The sequence below is a fragment of the Nicotiana tabacum genome, chromosome 23, assembly GCF_000715075.1.
Source record: "Nicotiana tabacum cultivar K326 chromosome 23, ASM71507v2, whole genome shotgun sequence".
In the NCBI taxonomy this organism is placed as follows: Eukaryota; Viridiplantae; Streptophyta; class Magnoliopsida; order Solanales; family Solanaceae; genus Nicotiana; species Nicotiana tabacum.
This window is the reverse complement of record NC_134102.1, coordinates 64,585,463-64,605,971: the sequence shown is the minus strand read 5'-3', so window position 1 is coordinate 64,605,971 and position 20,509 is coordinate 64,585,463. Positions and strand designations below refer to the sequence as shown.

At 36.3% G+C, this 20,509-nt stretch overlaps 1 protein-coding gene across 3 annotated transcripts; it reads right to left on the bottom strand.

Moving 5' to 3' along the window:
* Positions 1-14,112: 14,112 nt before the first annotated feature.
* On the bottom strand, positions 14,113-20,026 carry LOC107830645 (binding partner of ACD11 1). 3 transcript variants are annotated; one of them, XM_016658270.2, is made up of 6 exons: positions 19,839-20,026; positions 17,596-17,699; positions 17,440-17,515; positions 15,214-15,325; positions 14,992-15,075; positions 14,113-14,912 (listed from the first exon to the last, which is right to left on the bottom strand). In XM_016658270.2, exons 2-6 carry the CDS (start codon positions 17,609-17,611, stop codon positions 14,340-14,342), a joined length of 861 nt encoding a protein of 286 aa, XP_016513756.1. In that variant the 5' UTR covers positions 17,612-17,699; positions 19,839-20,026; the 3' UTR covers positions 14,113-14,339. The 3 variants fall into 3 exon arrangements, with proteins under 3 accessions (XP_016513756.1, XP_016513755.1, XP_016513757.1); XM_016658269.2 differs by having other exon boundaries at positions 15,214-15,273; positions 19,839-20,025; XM_016658271.2 differs by lacking the exon at positions 15,214-15,325 and having other exon boundaries at positions 19,839-20,022.
* Between the last annotated feature and the right edge of the window lie 483 nt (positions 20,027-20,509).

Sequence of the window (20,509 nt, the reverse complement as noted above, 5' to 3'; positions counted from 1 at the left end):
GCATTCGCGATGAAGGATTTTGGACTGAAGCAATTTTGTGCTTCACAAACGCGAGGGTGTAGTCGTGTTCGCGAAGAAGGGATGTCTGGGCAGTATTAAAGTTTCCAAAAACGAGGGTTGGCCCTTTTTTTTTTATCAAAACTTGAGATAGGGGGCTCGAATGTGGACGAGATTTTGAGGGATTTTCAGAGACATCGATTGGGTAATGATTCTTCACTTGTTTTTGGTTATATCCCACTAATCTATCATTAATTCCATCCTTTAATTTTGGATTTGGGTTGTAAAATGGGAGAAGTTCTTCAACTAAGTTTTTGAGTTTTGATTGAAATTTTGATATCGGATTTGGATAATTTTGGTACGAGTGAACTCGTGAGTGAATGGGTGTTCATATTTTGTGACTTTTACCCGATTCTGTGACGTGGGCCCGGGGAGGCTTTTTGGGGCGATTTTCTAATTTCATGTTTTAGCTTTGATTTCATTAATTAGATTAGTTTCTTATAGTTGTATTTATGGTATGTAATTGATTTTGGCTAGATTTGGGCCATTCAGAGTCGGATATTCATGGAAAAGGCATTGTTACCGATTGATTAAGCTTGGTTCGAGGTAAGTGGCTTGCCTAACCTTGTGTGGGGGAAATCCCCTTAGGATTTGATACTGTTGTGATATGTAAGCGCCGTGTACGTGAGGTGACGAGTACGTACACGGGCTATTTTTTGTAAAACCCGATTTATTTTATTGAGTAGTAATCTATTTTTCCTTTAATTTGAGTTATACCATTTAAATGATTATTAGTTTGTTTTCATTCTTAATTGAGCTATTCCAATATGTGTAGTTATCCTGTTTAGTCTAATATCACATGTCTACGTGCTTTAACTGCTTATTTGAACTCTGTGAAGCATGCCTAGTTGTTTTTCTGCTTTTCCTTGTTCTTTATCAGTATAACTGTAGAAATCTTGCTGTTAATTGTTGTATTTATCGGTTTGAGCTGTGTGTTTACTTTTGAGACTATGAGGCAGTTCCTCGGGAGTTCTCCCTGCACATATACTTTTGAGACTACGAGGTGGCACCTTGGGAGTTCTCCCTGCACATTTACTTTTGAGACTACGAGGTGGTACCTTGGGAGTTCTCCCTGCACATTTACTTTTGAGACTACGAGGCAGTACCTCGGGAGTTCTCCATGCATATTTACTTTTGAGACTACGAGGCGGTACCTCGGGAGTTCTCCCTGCACATTTACTTTTGAGATTAAAAGGTGGTACCTTGAGAGATCTCTTTGCTTCTTTACTTCAGGACTACGAGACGGTATCTCGGGAGATCCCCTGTTGTTTACCCCTGTGTTGTACTGTTATTTTTGTTGTGTTTTCCTTTGGTTAAATTCTAGTCTCTTAATATACTGTTATATTCCCCTGCTTTAATTATTATATACCAATGGGCCTGACCTAACCTCATCACTACTCGACCAAGGCTAGGCTTGGCACTTACTGAGTACCGTTGTGGTGTACTCGTGCTACTCTTCTACATATATTTTTGTGTGCAGATCCAGATACTTCTTATCAGCCCCGCTATTAGCTGAGAGTGCTTGCTATTGTACGGAGATTTCAAGGTATATCTGCCGCATCCGTAGACCTAGGAGTCCCCCTCGATTCTCCTTTATGTCAAACACTTCATGTATTCCTTTTATTAGACTCTGGTGTATAGAGATGCTATTTTCCTTCTGTAGCTTGTGACTTACGATGTTCCAGGTTTTGGGAAGACTGTGTATTTATAGAGTATTGGTTATTGTACATGCCGAGCGACATTGTTACTAGTTATTCAGTTATCCACTGCTGTTGGTTGCCAAGTTTTACTTTCGTTTTGTTATTTTTCGAAATTTGTTAGGCTTACCTAGTCGTAGAGACTAGGTGCCGTCACGACGTTATACAAAGTGAGTTTGGGTAGCAACAAAGTCAACTTATGGTCAAACTTAGGAATTCTTTAAACCTTTAGATTTCTAGTTTTCAACAAATTGCGTTAATTCAAGTTAGGGGCTTTCGAATTTGATTCTGGGCATACGCCCAAGTCCGAAATCACGATATGGACCCACCGGGACCGTCAAAACTCTGATCCAGGTCCGTTTACACAAAACATTGACGGTAGTCAAGTCAAATGAGTTTTAAAGGAACGATTTCACATTTTCATCAATTTTCTCATTAAAACCTTCCAGAAAAAGGACACGAACTACACATGCAAATCGAGGAAGGCTAAACGGATCTATCCGAGGTCTCGGAGCACAGAAATGAAGTGTAAAACTATAAATGACCTATCGGATCATCACACACCTTGTCTATCAGAGATGTGTTTGTCATGTACTGTCTTGTGAATGGAAAGGCAATTAACTGGTTTGCTTGGGTACGTCAACACATGCTTGAAAGCATCATGGATGTTTCCTCTTCTGCTAACAACTTGCCTTGTGGTTTATTAATCTCTCATATTTTGCAAGTTATGAAAGAAGATTTGTCTCCCTATGCCCCTAAGACTATCTGCAGTGCCTATGACAAGACTGCCTTTGCTATGATGGGGTACACTCTGGTTGAGGGAGCTTGGTTCAAGAAGGACAAGATACCAAAATTCACTCCTCAACAAGGCACTTGAGGCATTAAGTCTGAAGTAAGCAAATCCTCTTCCTTAGACCAATTGCTACTGATGCAGAAAAATATTGTAGGTATCAAGGAATTGCTAACTTCTATGCAGGAATATGTGGTCAAGATTAGGGAAGTGACAAAGGAAGCTGGAGCAGATGTGGCCAGATTAAGGATCACCCTTCAAGCCACAAAGAGGCAAGGGATCCGGGATGTGCAGGATGTCACTGAGAAGCTGGCCAAAGTCACCAAGGAGATTGATGCCTCTTATGATAGCTTCTTCACCAAAGTGATCAACACTTTGAAGTATTTCCTTCGGAGGAACTAGTTGTCTAGGCTGTTTAAATGATCTTTTCTTTATTTTTTGATGTTTGATAAAACTTTTCTTTTGGTCGTGTTTGGATGGGCATACAGTCGACTATACCCACTTTTGCCTGCTATAATTGTTAGATGTATATAATTATGCATGCTTTATTATTAACTATTATTATTAGCTGTTATCCTCTGTATCTCTTCTTGCTCTTTTTGATTGATGTCAAAGAGAGAGAATAAAAATAGTATAAAGACACGGGGAGAGTGCAAACAAGGGCACAAAGACAGGGGAAGCAGACGTACACATTTTGAAAGGGAAGTGTCCCCTAAATTAGTCAAACTCTTTTTGGTTTATTGTCATCATCAAAAAGGGGGAGATTGTTAGGTTTAGAATTTTAATGATGATCAATAACAAAAAACCTTGACTAATGCAATTCCACTTGTGTGCAGATTCGCAACGGCTTTGAAGAATGCAAGGAAGGAAACAAAATCTTCTAAGCACATCAAAGGGAGCCAACAACTATGATATTCAAACTCTATATCAAATGGATACCAGGATGGAAAGAGAATCAATTAAACAAGAAACAAGGAAGGAAAGAAAATCAAACAACCAAAGGATTCTCGAGCATACTAGGAAGGAAAGAAAACTAATCAAGAGAAATCCGCGGAAGTACTTAAGAGATGTTTATTAGAAAGATGAAGGAGACAAACTACAATTAAGAATGAATCTGGCCATACCTCACACACTAGATTCATGAGGTCATCTTTAGGTCCTACTGTTAGAAGATTATGCCTCACAAGGAAAAGTCCTCCAATCAATGATCTTCCGCAATCCCAGAAAAGAGGATTCAGAAGCTTTATCGAGCACTATTAAAGAAGAGGAGGAAGGACAAGAAAGTTCACGCAACTTAACACCTGTTTTTATACATTTCTAGTTTTTAGTACAAACACTATATTCATGAGTTTACAAGTGTCACAGAATATAGGAAGAGTTAGAAAACAAAACAAGAGTTGTATCAAGTTTAGACAAACACTATTGCTGAATATCGTTGGTGGTGAACGAACTAGAATCACTACTGTTGTAACGACTTACTGAAGCTCTAAGAGAACCCTTGTGACCTAAGGAAACTGGATGTAGGTACCACACCGGTACTGAACCAATATAAAACTCATGTGCCTTCATTATTTTTATTCTGCACAATTTACTTTTGCTGCAAATCGAACCTGCTGGAAAAGTTTAGTCGACTAATTCCTTTCTTAGTCAACTAAGTTTTTAAATTGGTTACAATTCATCCCCTCTTGTACTTTCAATACACCTATTAAGTTTTTGATATATAAACGTAGTGCTGGTAAATAATTATAGTATTGATATAATGCATCGCGCCGTTAACAAGCGGCAGGGGCCCATATCGTATAAACTTTTAGAAGTCGGAAATATCTATAAACCCGTTGCCGACGGAGGGGATCAGAGATTTGGTGTGCTTATAACGCCTCAATCATGAATAGATAATTTTTTATCTAGGGTTTTGATGGAACCTTTTGTAAGATAAATTCTCGTTATTTTTTTTATATAATTGAACCGTTAGATTTCTCTATTTGTTCAACTACGTGTTTACTGCTGTTGATTGAATGGCCATCTATTGACTGTGCCTATTTAGTATGTATTGCTTGAGAGAGGGTACATATTTAGGTAGTTGTTGAACAACATTACTCCTAACATATGTGAGAGATCAATACGGAGAGGTTAAAGGCGGGATTAGAGATAACAAAATCTTGGTGCAATCGTAGTGAGAGGGAATTAGTGCCAGCTAGCATAGTTCAAAAGAATATGTCTAGTAAATTGTGGTAGTTTCTCAAGAGAGAATTACGATACCCGAAGTACTCACGATCGGTAGAGAATACTTAGGAGAAATTATAAAAGACGTAGCGGGAAGGATTCCGACAATTGGGAAATCATAACTCTAGACCTCCTTAATCTTTTCTCCAACTCGTAGTATCTTTAGTTGTTAATCTACTACTTAAATTTGTTAGTTAATTAGATATAAGAATCTTAATATTTATAACTTAGGAATTGTTCGAGCTTGTCTTCTGTGTGATATTGAACAGTTATAGTGAAACCTTAGTTCTTTGTGGGATTCGACTCCAGACTTTTAGACCGGGTTATATTTGCAGCGACCGCTTATCCTTTGTAGGACTATAGTTGGGCATGATCAAATTTTGGTGTCGTTGCCGGGGAACTAACGATGTAGTTGTAGTTGTATATATTGCTAGGTTTCAAGTTTGAACTTTTATTTTGTTCTGTTTTGTTTTGTTTTTTTAATTTTATTTTATTTGACTTGTTGATTTGAGAGACATGACATCTTGAAATTATGAGAGTTTTTTTGTTGGTAATTCTACTTTTGATCCTCCTTATGCATTTTGTGGAGGAAACCACCCATGACAAAATTATCAAAATATTTCCGAGAGCGAGTTATATGCACCAACTCAATCTTATGTGTGGAATGTGTGTGATATGTGTGGTGGTCAAGATGGTCACTTTAATGGTTTTACTTATATTTCTTATCCTCCCCCCACTTCTTATTATGATGGCTCTACTTGTGAAGTTAATAGGAACAAAGAACCTAGGGATGCGGACTTGAAGGAGATCAAGGATATGTTAAAGTGCCTTCTGGAACAAAATAATGAGAAACAACTGCAGATAGAAAGGCAAGAGGCAACTACTCGCAACTTGGTGGCTCAAGTGAGTCAAGTTGTCGAAGCTTTTAATGCTCAACAAGCCAATATTGGTGATAATATCCAAGAAAAGCGTAAATTCGAGGTGCTATTGGAGGAGGTCAGAGTAGAACATCAACAACCTAGCAAAATACAATTTGAGGATGTCGATGTTGAAGACGTGAGACTAGAGTCAGCCAAGGACATTGCGGATATAAATTTTATTGACTCTAGTATCATTGATATTGAGGATGTTGAAAGTCCTGAAGTTCATGTGTTTGAGCGCATTGGTACTCACTCCAAACAGTTTTCCACATTGTGTTTGGATGATGATATGGAAATAGAGTCATCCGAGTCGATGGGGGAGTCAAGGAATGAGGAACAAGATGCCTACATTCTGAGATTTTTCTTGCTAGAAAGACAGGACTATATACCTTATCTAAAATCCAAGAAGTGTAGAATAGTACAATGGTTGCTTAGACCAATTAGATTTGTACCGTCCTAGGAGCATAATCATAAGCTTGAATCAAAACTTGGGGTTCAATTCATAAGCTCGAGGTGGAGGCAAAAAGTAGTTCACTTCGTGCCGCGACGTTAAATCAGGCGCTTGTTGGGAGGCAACTCAACTTTACATCTTTCTTTTATTTTTATTTTTTTTACTTTATTATTTATGTAGTGTCATTTTTATTTTGTAGGAGCATGAAATGCAAAGCCATTGGAAGGATGGAACAACAAGACAAATGGTTAGAACTAAGTGTGGGGTGCCCGCACAAAGAAAAATACCCGGGGAGAAGTCTGAGTACCCCATGAGCTGCTAGTGATTCGGCCTTTGGCCTACCTAGGAGTTTCTTTTACACTCTTATTATTTATGTCATGCATTGGGACAATGCATAATTTTAAGTATGGGGTGAGAAGATTGTCTGGGTGACTTTCTATACTATTTTAGTTATGCTAGTTTAATTGATAATTTTTTTAGAAATATTTTTTGGACTTTTCCCAATGATAGATCTCCTAGACAGTTTTCTTGAGGGATTTAAGTCTAAATAAAAAATACAAAAAAATAGAAAAAAAAATACAAAAAACATGTCTTTTATTTTCCTTAGGTAGTAATAATCACCCGTGATTTTTCTTAGTGGCTCAGTTCTTTTCCATGAGATGTAACTTGAACCGGGTAGTAGTTTTAATTTTTATTTTATTATTTTTACTTGTAGAGTAGTATGTAGGAAATAAAGGAGAAGAACCGATGTGATTTGCATCCTTTGACTTGTTTGATGGTTATATACTTAGGTTCTGGCATGCGTTTCACCTTCATTTAGTTTTAAATATATGATGATGCCTTGGTAAAAATGAATAGCACGTGGTATAACTCCTATGTCTCGGTTGCTTGACTTGTGTTCACTTTGTGCTTTATGCTTAATATATTTCTTGGCTTTGTGAATACTTGTTTGAGTGAGAGTCCGAATGAAACCGTCCTTAGTGAGTCATGTGCCATGTGTGAAGTGAGTTCTTTGTATAGTCCATGTTATTTTATTTGAGTCTAGAACTTGCCCGGAATATTAATTAAAGCAAAATCCTAAGTGTTGCTCGGTTTGAAAAGTGATATTAGGCTTTCCTTGATCTTTTTGAGTTTTGTTGCTTATCACAAATAAAATCACCCCTAGTTACCCTTTTGAGCCTATAAACCTTTCTTTTGGCACCCGCATTACAAGCCTATTCCCTTTTATTATTAATTGAATCATCTTGATCCTTAGACCTCTTAAAGTACTTGAATTGCAAAGAGAGCGCTAGAATGAGGAAACTTGGGGTAGCTTTTGAGTGGAACCAATAGAAGGAAGAAATGTGCACTTGTGCTTTAAATAAAATCCACTAGCGGCAAGGCAAAAATACAAAAAAAAAAAGAAAAAAAGAAAGAAAAAAAAGAGAAGAATAATTGAATAAATAAAGGCTTCTTATTTTTGCTAGTGGATGTGATATGAAGCCGTGCGTAAAGAAAAAGAAAAAATATTCTGGGGTGAGCTATCTTGTGATGATTGAAGTGGATTGAAGGAATTTTGCGCTTAAAGTTGAATACGTGATGTGTTAAAGTGCTTAGGAGGGTTAGCCACTATATCCTAAATATATCCTACCCGTTCCTTATCTCATATTATAACCATAATAAAGTCCTAGTTGATTTCGGACCGAGCAGGCCTACATTAGTAGAGGTTTACATAATGGGCAAGCCTATTGTACCTTTTGCGTGCAAGTGACTTCTTTGAGAGAGTGAGTGATTTCTCTTCATAAGTGTGAGTCCTTAAAATATATTCGATTATGTGATTTGGATGTGTGGACTGCTTACTCTTTGTTTTATTATGAGGGCATATGGTTTCGCAAAGGGTTAGGTAACATTATTAGATCTCTATGTTAGATTAAGTATTCAAGCCTCAGGTGCATTGTGACATTGAGTTAGTTTCGAGGATAGGATTGTTATACTCGTGTTGTTCACATGTTAGATATGTTAAAATTGGGCATAAGTATGGAAAGTGTGTTTGACTACATATGCTAGAGCTTAATTATTGCTATCAACCATGGTCATAGGTGTAATGTGTTGTGAATGTGTAACGACCCGGCCGGTTGTTTTGAGTATTACAGCCTCGTTTTCCCATTTACTGCTACATTTATGGTTTACAGTTGTTGTATGACTTGCCGGGGTAATAGGTTCGGGTCCGGTGAGGTTTTGAAATGAATTGAAACATTTAGTCTCCAAGATGAAAACTTAAGTTGAAAAGATTGACCGCATGTTGACTTATGTGTAAACGACCCCGAAATAGAGTTTTGATGATTCCAATAGCTCCGCATGGTGATTTTGGACTTAGGAGCGTGTACGAAAAATTATTTGGAAGTCCGTAGTTAAATTAGGCTTGAAATGGCTAAAATAAAATTTAAGCTTGGAAGTTTGACCGGGGAGTTGACTTTTTGATATCGGAGTCGGAATCTGATTTTGAAAATTTCAATAGGTCTGTTATGTCATTTATGACTTGTGTGAAAAAATTTGAGGTCAATCGGATATGATTTGATAGGTGTCGGCATCGAATGTAGAAGTTGAAAAATTCAAAGTTCATTAAGCTTGAATTGGGGTATGATTCGTGGTTTTAGCGTTGTTTGATGTGATTTGAGGCCTCGACTAAGTTCGTATAATATTTTAGGACTTTTTGGTATATTTGGTTGAGGTCCCTGGGGCCTCGGGTGAGTTTTGGATGATGAACAGATCAAATTTGAACTTGAGGAAATGTTGGAATTTTTCTGTTGCTAGTGTCTTCGCACTTGCGCATGAGGGACCGCAGGTGCGAGCTCGCAGAAGCGAGCTTGGGAGCGCAGAAGCAGAAAAGGGAGAGTGGGCAGTGGCCATAGGTACGAGGGAGAATTTCTGCAAAAGCGAGTCTGCAGAAGCGGAAGCACATTCGAAGAAGCGGGAGGCAGTGGAGCCTTGGCAAACTGCAGAAGCGGTAGATTCTACGCAAAAGTAGAACCGCAAATGCGGTTAAATGTCCCGTAGAAGCGAGAACACTGGACATGCTACAAAAATAGAAGGGTCCGACATTTTTGTCATTTGGGAGTTCAAACACACGGTTTGGGGTGATTTGTCAGAGGGATTTCATGGGAAAACTTGAGGTAAGTCACTTGTGATCATTGTTAGTCAATAATATTGGATTATCATTGAGTATTTCGAATAAATTACGTATTTTTGAGGTGAAATTAGAGGATTTGAGATTAGGGATTTGAAAATGAGATCTAGGGATTTTAAGGTCAAGTTCTCAGAATTTGGTAAATTTGGTATGGTTGGACTCGTGGTTGAAGGGGAGTTCATATTTTATAACTTTTATCGGGTTCCGAGTCGTGGGCTCCACTGGCAATTTTGAGTGTAACTTCTGATTTTTGTGGGAAAAAAATTAGTATTTTGATATGGAATTAATTCCTATAATTTGTGTGGACTGAATCAAATTAATTGTGACTAGATTCGACCCGTTCAGAAGTTGATACGCGCATAATGGAATTTCTAGGGCATTGTTTAGCTTGCTTGACATTGGATTCGTCTTGTTCGAGGTAAGTAACTCTTCTAATCTTGGAGCTGAGGGTATGAACCCTGACTATACGTGTTATGTGTTTGGTGTTGAGGTGACGCACATGCTAGGTGACGGGCATGTGGGTGTGCACCGTGTGAATTGTGACTCTGTTACTTCTGTGGTACTGTGTAGTTACCTGAACCTATCTGAAATCATGAAATCTCTACGTACTAGAGTTATCGAGCTGTGATTCATATTAGAAACCATATCTAGGCTACATGCTTATTCTGTTGGGACCTACTGAGGTCATTACTGTTGTTGAGTTATTTGCTTACATTGCAATGTCATACTCAGTCATATTCATTCATTGCATATCATATCTCAGTCTCTGTTGTTATTTATTGATACATCATATCATCATTTTTGGGCTAATTCATGTCATTGTGAGCCCGAGAGAATGGAGAGGTTGATGACTGAGTGAAGCCAAGGGCCTGATTTTGAGATATTGATACTATAGCACGTGAGTTGTCTGTGCGGATTTTTAGCGCTTGGGCTGAAGGAGCCCCCCCGGAGTCTGCACACACCCCCATTGTGCGCAATTGATTTATATTGAGGGATGGATCTTCCCTGGACATGGATCTTATCCGAAGCATTTATACTTGGGGATGGATCTTCCCCACGGGCTGGATTAGCCCTACTTAGTATTGAGTGACTGATGGTCAGTTTATATATATATTCCGGGATGGATCTTCCCTGGGCCGGATTGGCCATATACAGTACTGAGTGATTGAGCATGATGAGTTGGATGTGTGAGACAGTGAGATTGAGTACTTTGAGAGTGTAAGTACATGAGTTCATCTCTGAGATACATTGCATTGGCATGCACACATGACATACAGGCATAGAGATGTATCTTCCTCATGTTGTACGGTATCACGTTATTCATGACTTCTCACACTTATTAGCATATGGATATAGTGATGCATTTTACACTGGCTATCTGGAAAGAAAATGAAACATCTTATTTATTGTTGAAAGGAATTTTGGAAAAATTACTGTTTTCAAACTTACCCATATTTTTGGCAACTTCGATAAACGATTTGAGTTTTTACTGATATACTTGAAAGGCAGAACTATTTTCATAAATCATGATTTAGCTGAGCATTCTATCTCTAAGTTAGTTCTATATTTCCTTGCTTTACGTTGTTATGGAGTTTTGTTGGCTATTGGTGTTGGACCCGACCTTTGTTCCAGCTCGTCATTACTTTCAACCTAAGGTTAGGTTTGTTAAATGAGTTGTATTTTTTCGACGATAAAATGGCAATTCTTAAAGGCTGAATCAGTTGTTAGCAAATGTATACAGGTTCTGAGTTCTTCATCTGAAGTTACAAGCATCCCTTTTCTTGTATTTAGTTTGATATCAACCCATATTTTTAGTGAATATTTGGTTGAATCAAAATCTGTAACTACACTAATTTTTTTCAGAAAAGTATTGAATGATACTTGTTTATTAAGCAGAACAAGTTTTGTATCATGATCCAAGTATTTGTAATCAAAAATCCACCTCCTATTGAAAGTAATAACAAGGCAAATCGAACTCATCCTGCAGAATGAAAACTTCATCATGTTTAGTGTCAAGTATTAGGAAAATAAACAAAATAACTTCAGCAAAAGTTTTAGCAAATGAACTAAATAACTTCAGCATGCATTAAATAAAATTCATTAGAGAATTACATACTGTAGCACAAAAATTTCAGCACGTTTGTCCTAAAATTATAGCAAATGAACTAAACAATTTCAGCATTTTTCCGCTGAAATTTCGGAAAAAGCTCATGAAAAAACTGTTGAATGAACTAAATAACCTCAGCATATGTTGGTATGAAGTTTTAGAAAATGAACTAAATAACTTCAGCATGCATTAAATAAAATTCATTAGAAAATTACATACTGCAGGACAAAAACTTCAGCACGTTCGTCCTGAAATTTTAGCAAATAAACTAAACAACTTCAGCATTTTTTCGCTGAAGTTTCGGAAAAAGCTCATGACAAAACTGTTGAATGAACTAAATAACCTCAGCATATTTTGGTATGAAGTTTTAGAAAATGAACTAAATAACTTCAGCAAGAATTAAATAAAATTCATTAGAAAATTACATACTGCAGGACAAAATCCTCAGCACGTTCGTCCTGAAGTTTTAGCAAATGAACTAAACAATTTCAGTATTTCTCCGCTAAAGTTTCGGAAAAAGCTCATGACAAAACTGTAATTTTTTCCATAATACTACAAAACTTCAGCATTATTGATATAAAGTTTTAGCAAGTGAACTAATTAACTTCAGCATCCACTATCATAAATATTTAGCTTCAACGTGAAACAACTTCACGCTAAATTAGGTTTAACATGAAAAATCTTCATGCTACAGTAGTATGAAATTTTAGCTTGTATTTGATTGAAACTTTTGAATTCAACGTGAAACAACTTTATTCTATATCTTTCATGCAAAGTTTTTGAAGATCTACAAGCGAAAACTTCATGTTTCATTCGTCAAACAACTTCATGCAATCGTGATTAAATTAGCATAAGTGAAAAAATCTATATGCGTTGATAGAATTAAAACTTAAAAAGCATGATGAATTACAAAAATAATTGCAGAAACGTATCATGAAGATCAATCAGTTTCAAAAACTAATTTGAATTCTGAAGATGAATTGCAATACTTACAATGTATTTTGTAATTTTGAATTCGGAATTTGAATCTGGTTCAACTTTCTGGTTATGACAGAGATCGTGATTATGGTAGATGTGAGAAGAGATCTGAGGAGGAACGGAGTGATGGAGGAGAACGGTAAATCGATTAATGCGTGATTCGTCTTTTATATCTTTTGTCAGGAGTATAATTGTCATATTATTACAGATTTTTTGTCAGCTGGCTACCAAATCAATAATTTTTAAAAATAGGGTACATGTTAAAAGGTGACACAAATATAAATACGGCTGCAAATCCCCCTCAGATTTCTCTCTCTACTTCTTTGTCATACTCCTTGAAAAGCCTTGCCCTTGAAGCATGCATCGTCATTCGCTCCATTATAATTGGCATAAGCTCTTCAAAGCTCAAATAATCTTAAACAAACTGATTTAGTTTGATCCGAATCTGGGCAAAAGGACCGCCTATATAACCAGTGTGCTTTTCAGTTACAAGTTAATTAGTTAATTACTCCTTTTTATATTCCATAACTGAAATCTCTATGTAAACCTCATTTGTTTTCCTTTAGTTCACTTTCCTATGCAGTAAATGAGTTATTAAAATGAGAGAAAAAATCTTTAAAAAGCAGAAAAAAGATAAATAAGATCCTTGGCCAAAGAGATGTGCCAAGTCATCTTTTCTATTCCCTCATATATATATATATATATATATATATATATATATATATATATATATATATATATATATATATATATATAGATTGGGTACCAAGTATTGAATGCTCTTTCGGAGTACCTTCTAATCATCAACACTTCCAATAGGTTAGGCATCCCGGTGTCATTGTGAAACACATCGAAAGTTCTAAAGTATCATTTCACTGTGCGTATGCTGACGATTCTTCCATAAATTACAAGAATCAAAAGGAAGAATTAGAAAGCTTAATCAAGATTATGCAAGGCTTAATATTTGTGACTTGACTTGTTCCCCTTCCCTAGTTACTAGGAGTTGGAATCAAGGGTCAACATACCTTATCAAAAAAGAGGGTCAAATAACTGCCACCCAAAACCAGAGGTTCATGCAATTCCTATATTGTGTAGAACTAAGAGTATCAAAGAAAAGTGTGGAACAGGAATTTTTAATAGTGTGAAACATAAAAAGGAAAGCAAAAGCACATCCTTGGCACAGAAAATCAGGCTGTATATACTCAAGGGAAGAACGTCTGCAGGACATCAAACTCAAGTTTCTAGCAAAAAAGCTAATGATTCAGATACTTGCATTGCAGATTGCAGCATAATGTTATACACCTGAAATAATTGGCAATTCTCCTATATAGATGGATTGAAGCACTAAAATATGAACAAGCAAGAGAAACTTCAATACAGTAATCTAAAAGAACTACTCCACACATTCATAAGAAAGTGCACGATTTCTAATTTGGCCTGCAATGGATGCCTTTTACAATGATAAATATTCTGCATTTCACACCCAAGGAACTAAGAAGTATGCTAAAAACTGCCAAAAAGGAATCTGCAATGCTAGTAAAAAGGAGAAGGCCCAGCAACCTCCTTCAACGATATAAAGCACAATTCACATGTTAGGTCACTCATTCTCCAGAAATATCTTTCTCTACAATCTAAGGAAATATACTGAAGTCAAGAAGGATGTCTCATGCAACTAACAAGCAAAATGAAGCAACTGTAAGTGCAAAAAGATTGGGCTCATGTATGTTCATCAAGGCATAACAATGAATTTATCTACTTGACAATATCAACGATATACAAATCAATCAAATCTTGTTACAGGACGAAGTACAAAAACAAAATTGAGATCATCTAAAATTGCATATTGAACATATTGTTTTACACTTGTTATTTCTTCATAAACCAGTGAATTGAAAATGAAATGAAGTATGAGGAGTGGAAGTCCTCAAAGATACTTACAGGGGCATCAACTCAAAGGACTAAACCTTGTACTGCAGCAGGCTTGGAAGACTGATGCTCCGTGAAATTAGAAGCTTTTGGAGAATCAGATAAATGAACCTGTGCAAAATCAGTGACCATTTTCTGTCTCTGCTCATCCTCAGTCATTCCCACTTTCTCTTTTGTCTTCTGGCCCACTTCCCCTGCTGTTTTAGCAACTTTACTAAAAGCGCATGTTACCCAAGTAGCCCCAGTGAGAACATACCGGTTTTTCGTAATGGCCGATCCAGCGCTACTAACGTTTTGCTCTACTACAGCAAATGCTGATTTTGCTTTTTCAGAAACCTGGAGTTTCTGATCCACTTCTCGGACTTTCTCATTAACAATGGAAGTACCAATGCTTATCTTCTCAGTGAGACCAATTTTTTGGTTTAAAGAGGCCACTTTAGCACTTGCACTTGAAGTCAACTGGTGCTTCTCATCAAAAGACTTTGCTTTGCCCACAGCATCTTTACCTAAGATATAACCTTTTGCGAGCATGCTGCTAACATCTTCTGCTTTCTGAAAAGCAGATTCTGAATCACCAGCAGTTTTCTTTCCTGTTGGCTGCAGAGGGTCGTCATCATATAAGAAAAGTGTGTGTTTTCATGTTCAAAGACATTGCAATATGTATGATTCTTTTTACCGGGGGCGCTGTAGCAGCACCAGGAGAAAGCTGGTAAACTGGATCCAAAGTCACTGTAACAGACATATCAACTATTGTTGCTCCCTGAAATAAATACGAAGACGCTAGTGAGAACTCTTTCATGTTTCTATATTTACAGACATTCAATGCCTACAAGAATGAGCACATTAAAAGGGGAATATGATAGTCATAAGGACTAGAATTCTTTTCTCATTAACTCACCACAGAAACTCTCTTTCTTTGCTTCAAGTAGAGTTTATGCCATATCAGAAATTTGGAGCCCTTATAAAGGAATTTGCAGGAAAAGATTTGAAAGGAAATGAAATCAGCCAATCTGAAGAAAACATGTTTTATCGCATGAGAATTACATCATAACTGTCGATACCCTCTTTAAGAAGAGTTTTTGACATATAAACTTCAAATATTATAAGGTAAAGGTCAACATTGAGGATACATGGCAATGTTCTGAAATAAAGTACCTTTGACATAATTAATGGAGTACTTCATTTGCATCGTAGTCATATAATATTGTAATTCAAAGAAATTATTTTCGTTTTAGCAAAACTACCAAAGGTATTCCCAAGTGATCAACGAAGCAGGACCGGAAGTCGTGATAGACCAGTATTCGTATTCCACGAAAGGCAAAGAAGTTAATTGATTTCTTTCAATCCGCCTAAACTTTTGTATGCAAAGTTACCCAATACTTGTAAAGGTACCTAGTGTAATCGAGGTGTACCCAGCCACTAGTGGTCAATGAAGTGGGTTGAGAACCATGATGTCTCAGGTTCAAATCTCAACGGAGGCAAAAATACTAGGTGATTTCTTCCCATCTGTTCAAGCCTTGGTGGACAAAATTACCTGGTGCTTGTTGCTAGTGGGATGTCAGTTGGTCCGGAAACCACAGTTAGCAAAAAATAAAAAAAATAATAATAGAAGCCAGCTTGGAAACCGGCAAGTTTCTTAGTTTCCAAATAAGTGATACCCTTTCTTTAGAGTCCGCTAGGTCAATTAAGTTGCCTAAATCTCTTCCTTATCTGCTGCTCTTTATCTGCCTTGCTTCATCTTCGGCTTATTGCAATGTTACATTCAATACCTTCTGATCCTAGATAGTCCAACCTAACCTAGAAAGGGAATAAACATGACATGGCCTTTCATTTTACCATGCATACCTGTATGGACTCTAAGCTGACTTGACAGTTAAAACCAAGGGCGGATCCAATCCTTTGGTACCGGGTTCATCTGAACCCAATACTTTCGACGTGGCACATAAATTTATGTGTAAAAATTTACTAAAATTGCAACAAATAGTAGATATGAACCCATAACTTTAAAATATAATAAGTTCAATGCTAAAAATCTTAAAGGTTGAACACATAGAGTTTAAATCCTGAATCCATCTCTGGTTAAACGTCCAGCTTATTGTTCAATCTATTTTTGCCTAAGTGCTAGTTCATGTTTAGCCCTCTCAGTATCTTCCCTAGAACTACAAAGGATAGAGAAATTTTTGCAAGTATCTGACATCTTCTAGTGATCACCTGATGGTGAGACATCATAAGAACCCAAACTATGATTCTTTGATATCAAGATAGATCATGAATGATTTTAATAGACTACCGCCGTCTTATAAATTTACTTTTCAGCCTTTGCAACTTCAGCCTTATATCTAACATATTTAAACAATACTATACACAGACTTCCAACAGCCTGTGACAAAGTTTCATTTCCCCTATCTCCAATAACACTTACATGATAAGTTTTCTTGGGAACACTAATATGATGAGTTAGCCAAACTCACTCCTAGAGTCTTTCAATGGAGAGTTTGCACTAAAATCATCTGCCCTATCAATCAAACTATCATTCTTAAATAAGCCCTAAGGGAGCACCTGAACTTCTGCAGTGAAAAGTGAAATGCTACATCAATGCCCGGTTATATACTAGCATGAATTTCAAGATTTTAAATTAACTTGATAAATGAAAAAAATTAAAATTTTCCTCATAAAAAACATATACATACAATAAGCTCAATCACATAAAAAAAGTTTCTAATAATTGCGTTAGCTAGAGTTGTTCCATAAAATCTTAATATAGTCAAAACAATGTAACAAAAGTGGTCAGCAAACAGCATATGAACAAGAGTAAGCAAGAGACTATAATGAAGGTTTGTTACTAGTAATGAACTGTTTTTGCAGTAAAAAGTACCATCTCAGTCACATGCTCAAATGACAGTAATATGCCGGGACAATACAGTAAAGAAGATAAACATGAATGCTACAACAACAACTATGCCTCAATACTACTTGATATAAATTAATATAGAAGGCAACATTGTTGCAACCATTAATATCAGATTTCAGATTATCAGTTCAATATCCCAGGCCCACATAAGCATAGTCCAAAGAGTAAGGGAAACAAATTGAAAATTTTGACAGATTAGAGAACGAGGATAACTGAAAGAAGAACTGCAGTGTCAGCTCCCTGAGAATCCTTGAATGTAACATATGCAGTTTGGCTTCGTTCAATATCACTACAAAGTAAAAAGTTGGGGTTAATGACAAACTGAAAGAATTAGCTCAAAGAAAATGGTAAACAATCTCAAGGGCTAACCTTTGCATCTCAACATATTCAATATCACCAGAGAACGAAAAGAATTCCTTGATATCCCACTCTGATGCTCCTAAGGAGACATTGCTAACTTTAACAGTTTTCACCTGCTCAGGAACAAGCAAGCTGTCAAGCGTTTGGGAAGACAGTACCATTTTCACCATTTCAGTTAAACCTCATTATCAAGAAGGCATACTTGGACAACATCTTATCATCATTTAAAACAAATAAAAAGAGCAACATCTTAAATATCAAAGGATCATGCAAAGATGCGTACGGATTAATTTCAAATAGATTTGAGACACATGTTCCATTAGGAATGAGATATAATTAGAGAGGCAACAACTCGAAACTTATCGAAAATGTTTGAGCCATTTAAATTTGGTTAATTTGATTCTAATTCAATTATAAGTTTTAGGCCCTGTTATTTTGACCCCTTTTTGGTAAATTATTTATCATTGTACTATCCCAACTCCACTGCTCCAGTTCAATATTTATCTGTCCTTATCCATTTTTCTTTTTTGAGAAACTATCCTGATCCATATATTTTCTGCTTGACATAGTTAGAAATATAATTCAGTGATAGTTTACGCTCTTTCACACCAAAAGGAAAAGTAATGTTTGCTGAAGGAGTTATTCTACAAGAATGTTATGAAATTGCAATTAGATTATCAAATCAGCCTTTTTTTAACAGGATTATAAGATCAACTTCTCTTCAGTATCCTACATGTGAAGATGCCCTTGAACTAAAAGATGTTGTATATCCACTCATGATGTAGCATGGAGATTTTGCTTCAGAAGATATTCTAAAGTAAGTTCACTCCCCGGGGATCTAGTGGCTTCCAGCTTCTTTTAGTCCCCTTAGTCACAAAACTTCACATAATTGATGCGAAAATCTAGAAAATTTATATGAAAGTCGCAAAGTCTGTATCATACTACGCTATCTCAGATCTAAAGATTGATCCTCTTATCCACTCCCCCCCCCCCCCCGAAGAAAAAAAAAGGAACACATATATTTATACCAGATTCCTCGTAATAACATAAAGAGCACTGATTTGGTCTTAAAGCAACCAAGTTATCCCCAGTTGGAACAAGAAAATGCTCATCACCATATTCTTAATCCAAACAATAATTTGTTTTTATGCAAGTTCAATTGTTATGAGCAAGAATTATTGCTTTTCATGATTTCTTAATTAGAGGATTCATCAAATTATAACAATTTTTTATGCGAGCCGAATGTCAAAAAATAAATTATATACAAGTACTGGAATGACAGAGCCTCAAATAGAGTTGAATGGGGTGTGGGTGTGTGGGGGTGTGTATATATATATATATATACAGAGAGAGAGAGAGCCGACTCGAGCCGAGGGTCTGCCGGAAATAGCCTCTCCTCTGCCTTCTTAAAGGTAAGGGTAAGGTCTGCGTACACACTACCTTCCCCAGACCCCGCTTGTGGGATTGCACTGGGTTTATTATTGTAGTTGTTGTATATTTAGTCGACTCCAATAGTTTGAGATTCATGCTTAATCAATTAATTGATATGATTCCTCAATTAATAAAACACAAAATGTGGCGCATATAATCCACAAGTCGGATAGTAAACAAAATTTGTTCAAATTCATAGTCCATAAGACTAGCATTTGACAGATAAAATTATTCAATTAGTCAACCTTTTAATTAACCACAAATTTTATACGTTTTATACCTATAACAGCAAAACCGCCAACAATACGTTTATACTCCATTTGATCACTTCATCGAAGATGAAGTCACACAAATCAATTAAAACATGAATAAAAATGAATAAATATCAAGAGAAAGGTAAATCAGTTAAATGAACCTACAATTCAAGTAAATTCAAGTTGATTATTTAGCTAGTCAACTTTTTGAATGAAATCACAAACTTTTACACCTATTACAGCAAAAATGTCAGACAATGACGTTGTAATCCTTTCGATCTCTTCATTCATGGAGACTTCAAAACAAATCAAGAACAATAAGCGAATAGCTTAAATATCAAAGAAAGGTAAAACAGTTAAATTGGCCTATAATTCAAGCAAAATGATATATCAAAAATACTCAAACTCAGAGCTCAAAGATCATTACTCATAGCTGAATTTCAACAGGATCAATCAATAGAAAAAAACATTGAAATCTATCAAATCAGAGGAATAAACAACAGAAATTCAATTCAAAACTTCGAAAAAATCCGCAAGTGAAATGCTCAAAATGTAGCTTCTACTCACCGACATTGCAAACGTTCGAAGAGAGGTCGAAAAAATCAGACGGCGAAGAGAATGAATTGCAACTGAGCAAAGAGAAGAGAGGATTTTGGAATTGAGGGTTGACAGGGTTTACAAAATGGAGAGCCGGCGATAATTTACGGCGTTGACGGAGTTATTATGTGTACTGTGTACATAATTCGACCAGTAGCATGTATTTGCTGACATAATGCTGATTTCCGATTTGTTTATTTATTTTTACTTTTTTTCTAGAATTGTGATTTTTTTTGTCATTACAGGTCGACACGTAAATATTGGGCGGTAACCTTGTTCAAATTTGACGCCACGACTTTAACTTTACGGGAATGCGAAGGAATTATTTTGACTACTATTTTCGGCTCATTTTAGCTGTTCGGACACCTTTAGAGAAAAAAATTAGAATAATTTTACGGGGGGAAAACATAACTATGACATATTCACATAGTTTCAGAGAATTGATCAAGGCACATAGCGATTATAGTAAGAATGTGCTTTCAAGGATTCAAGCTGATCAACTAAAAAAATATGTTCTAGAAGATGAAACTGTCGAAATTCTTTAGTTATTTAGGTTGAGTCAATTGTTTATTAATTGTAATCCAATTTGCTTTTGAAAGGTGTATTGCTAGGTTATCAAATCTGAAGAGTTTGTTTAGTTT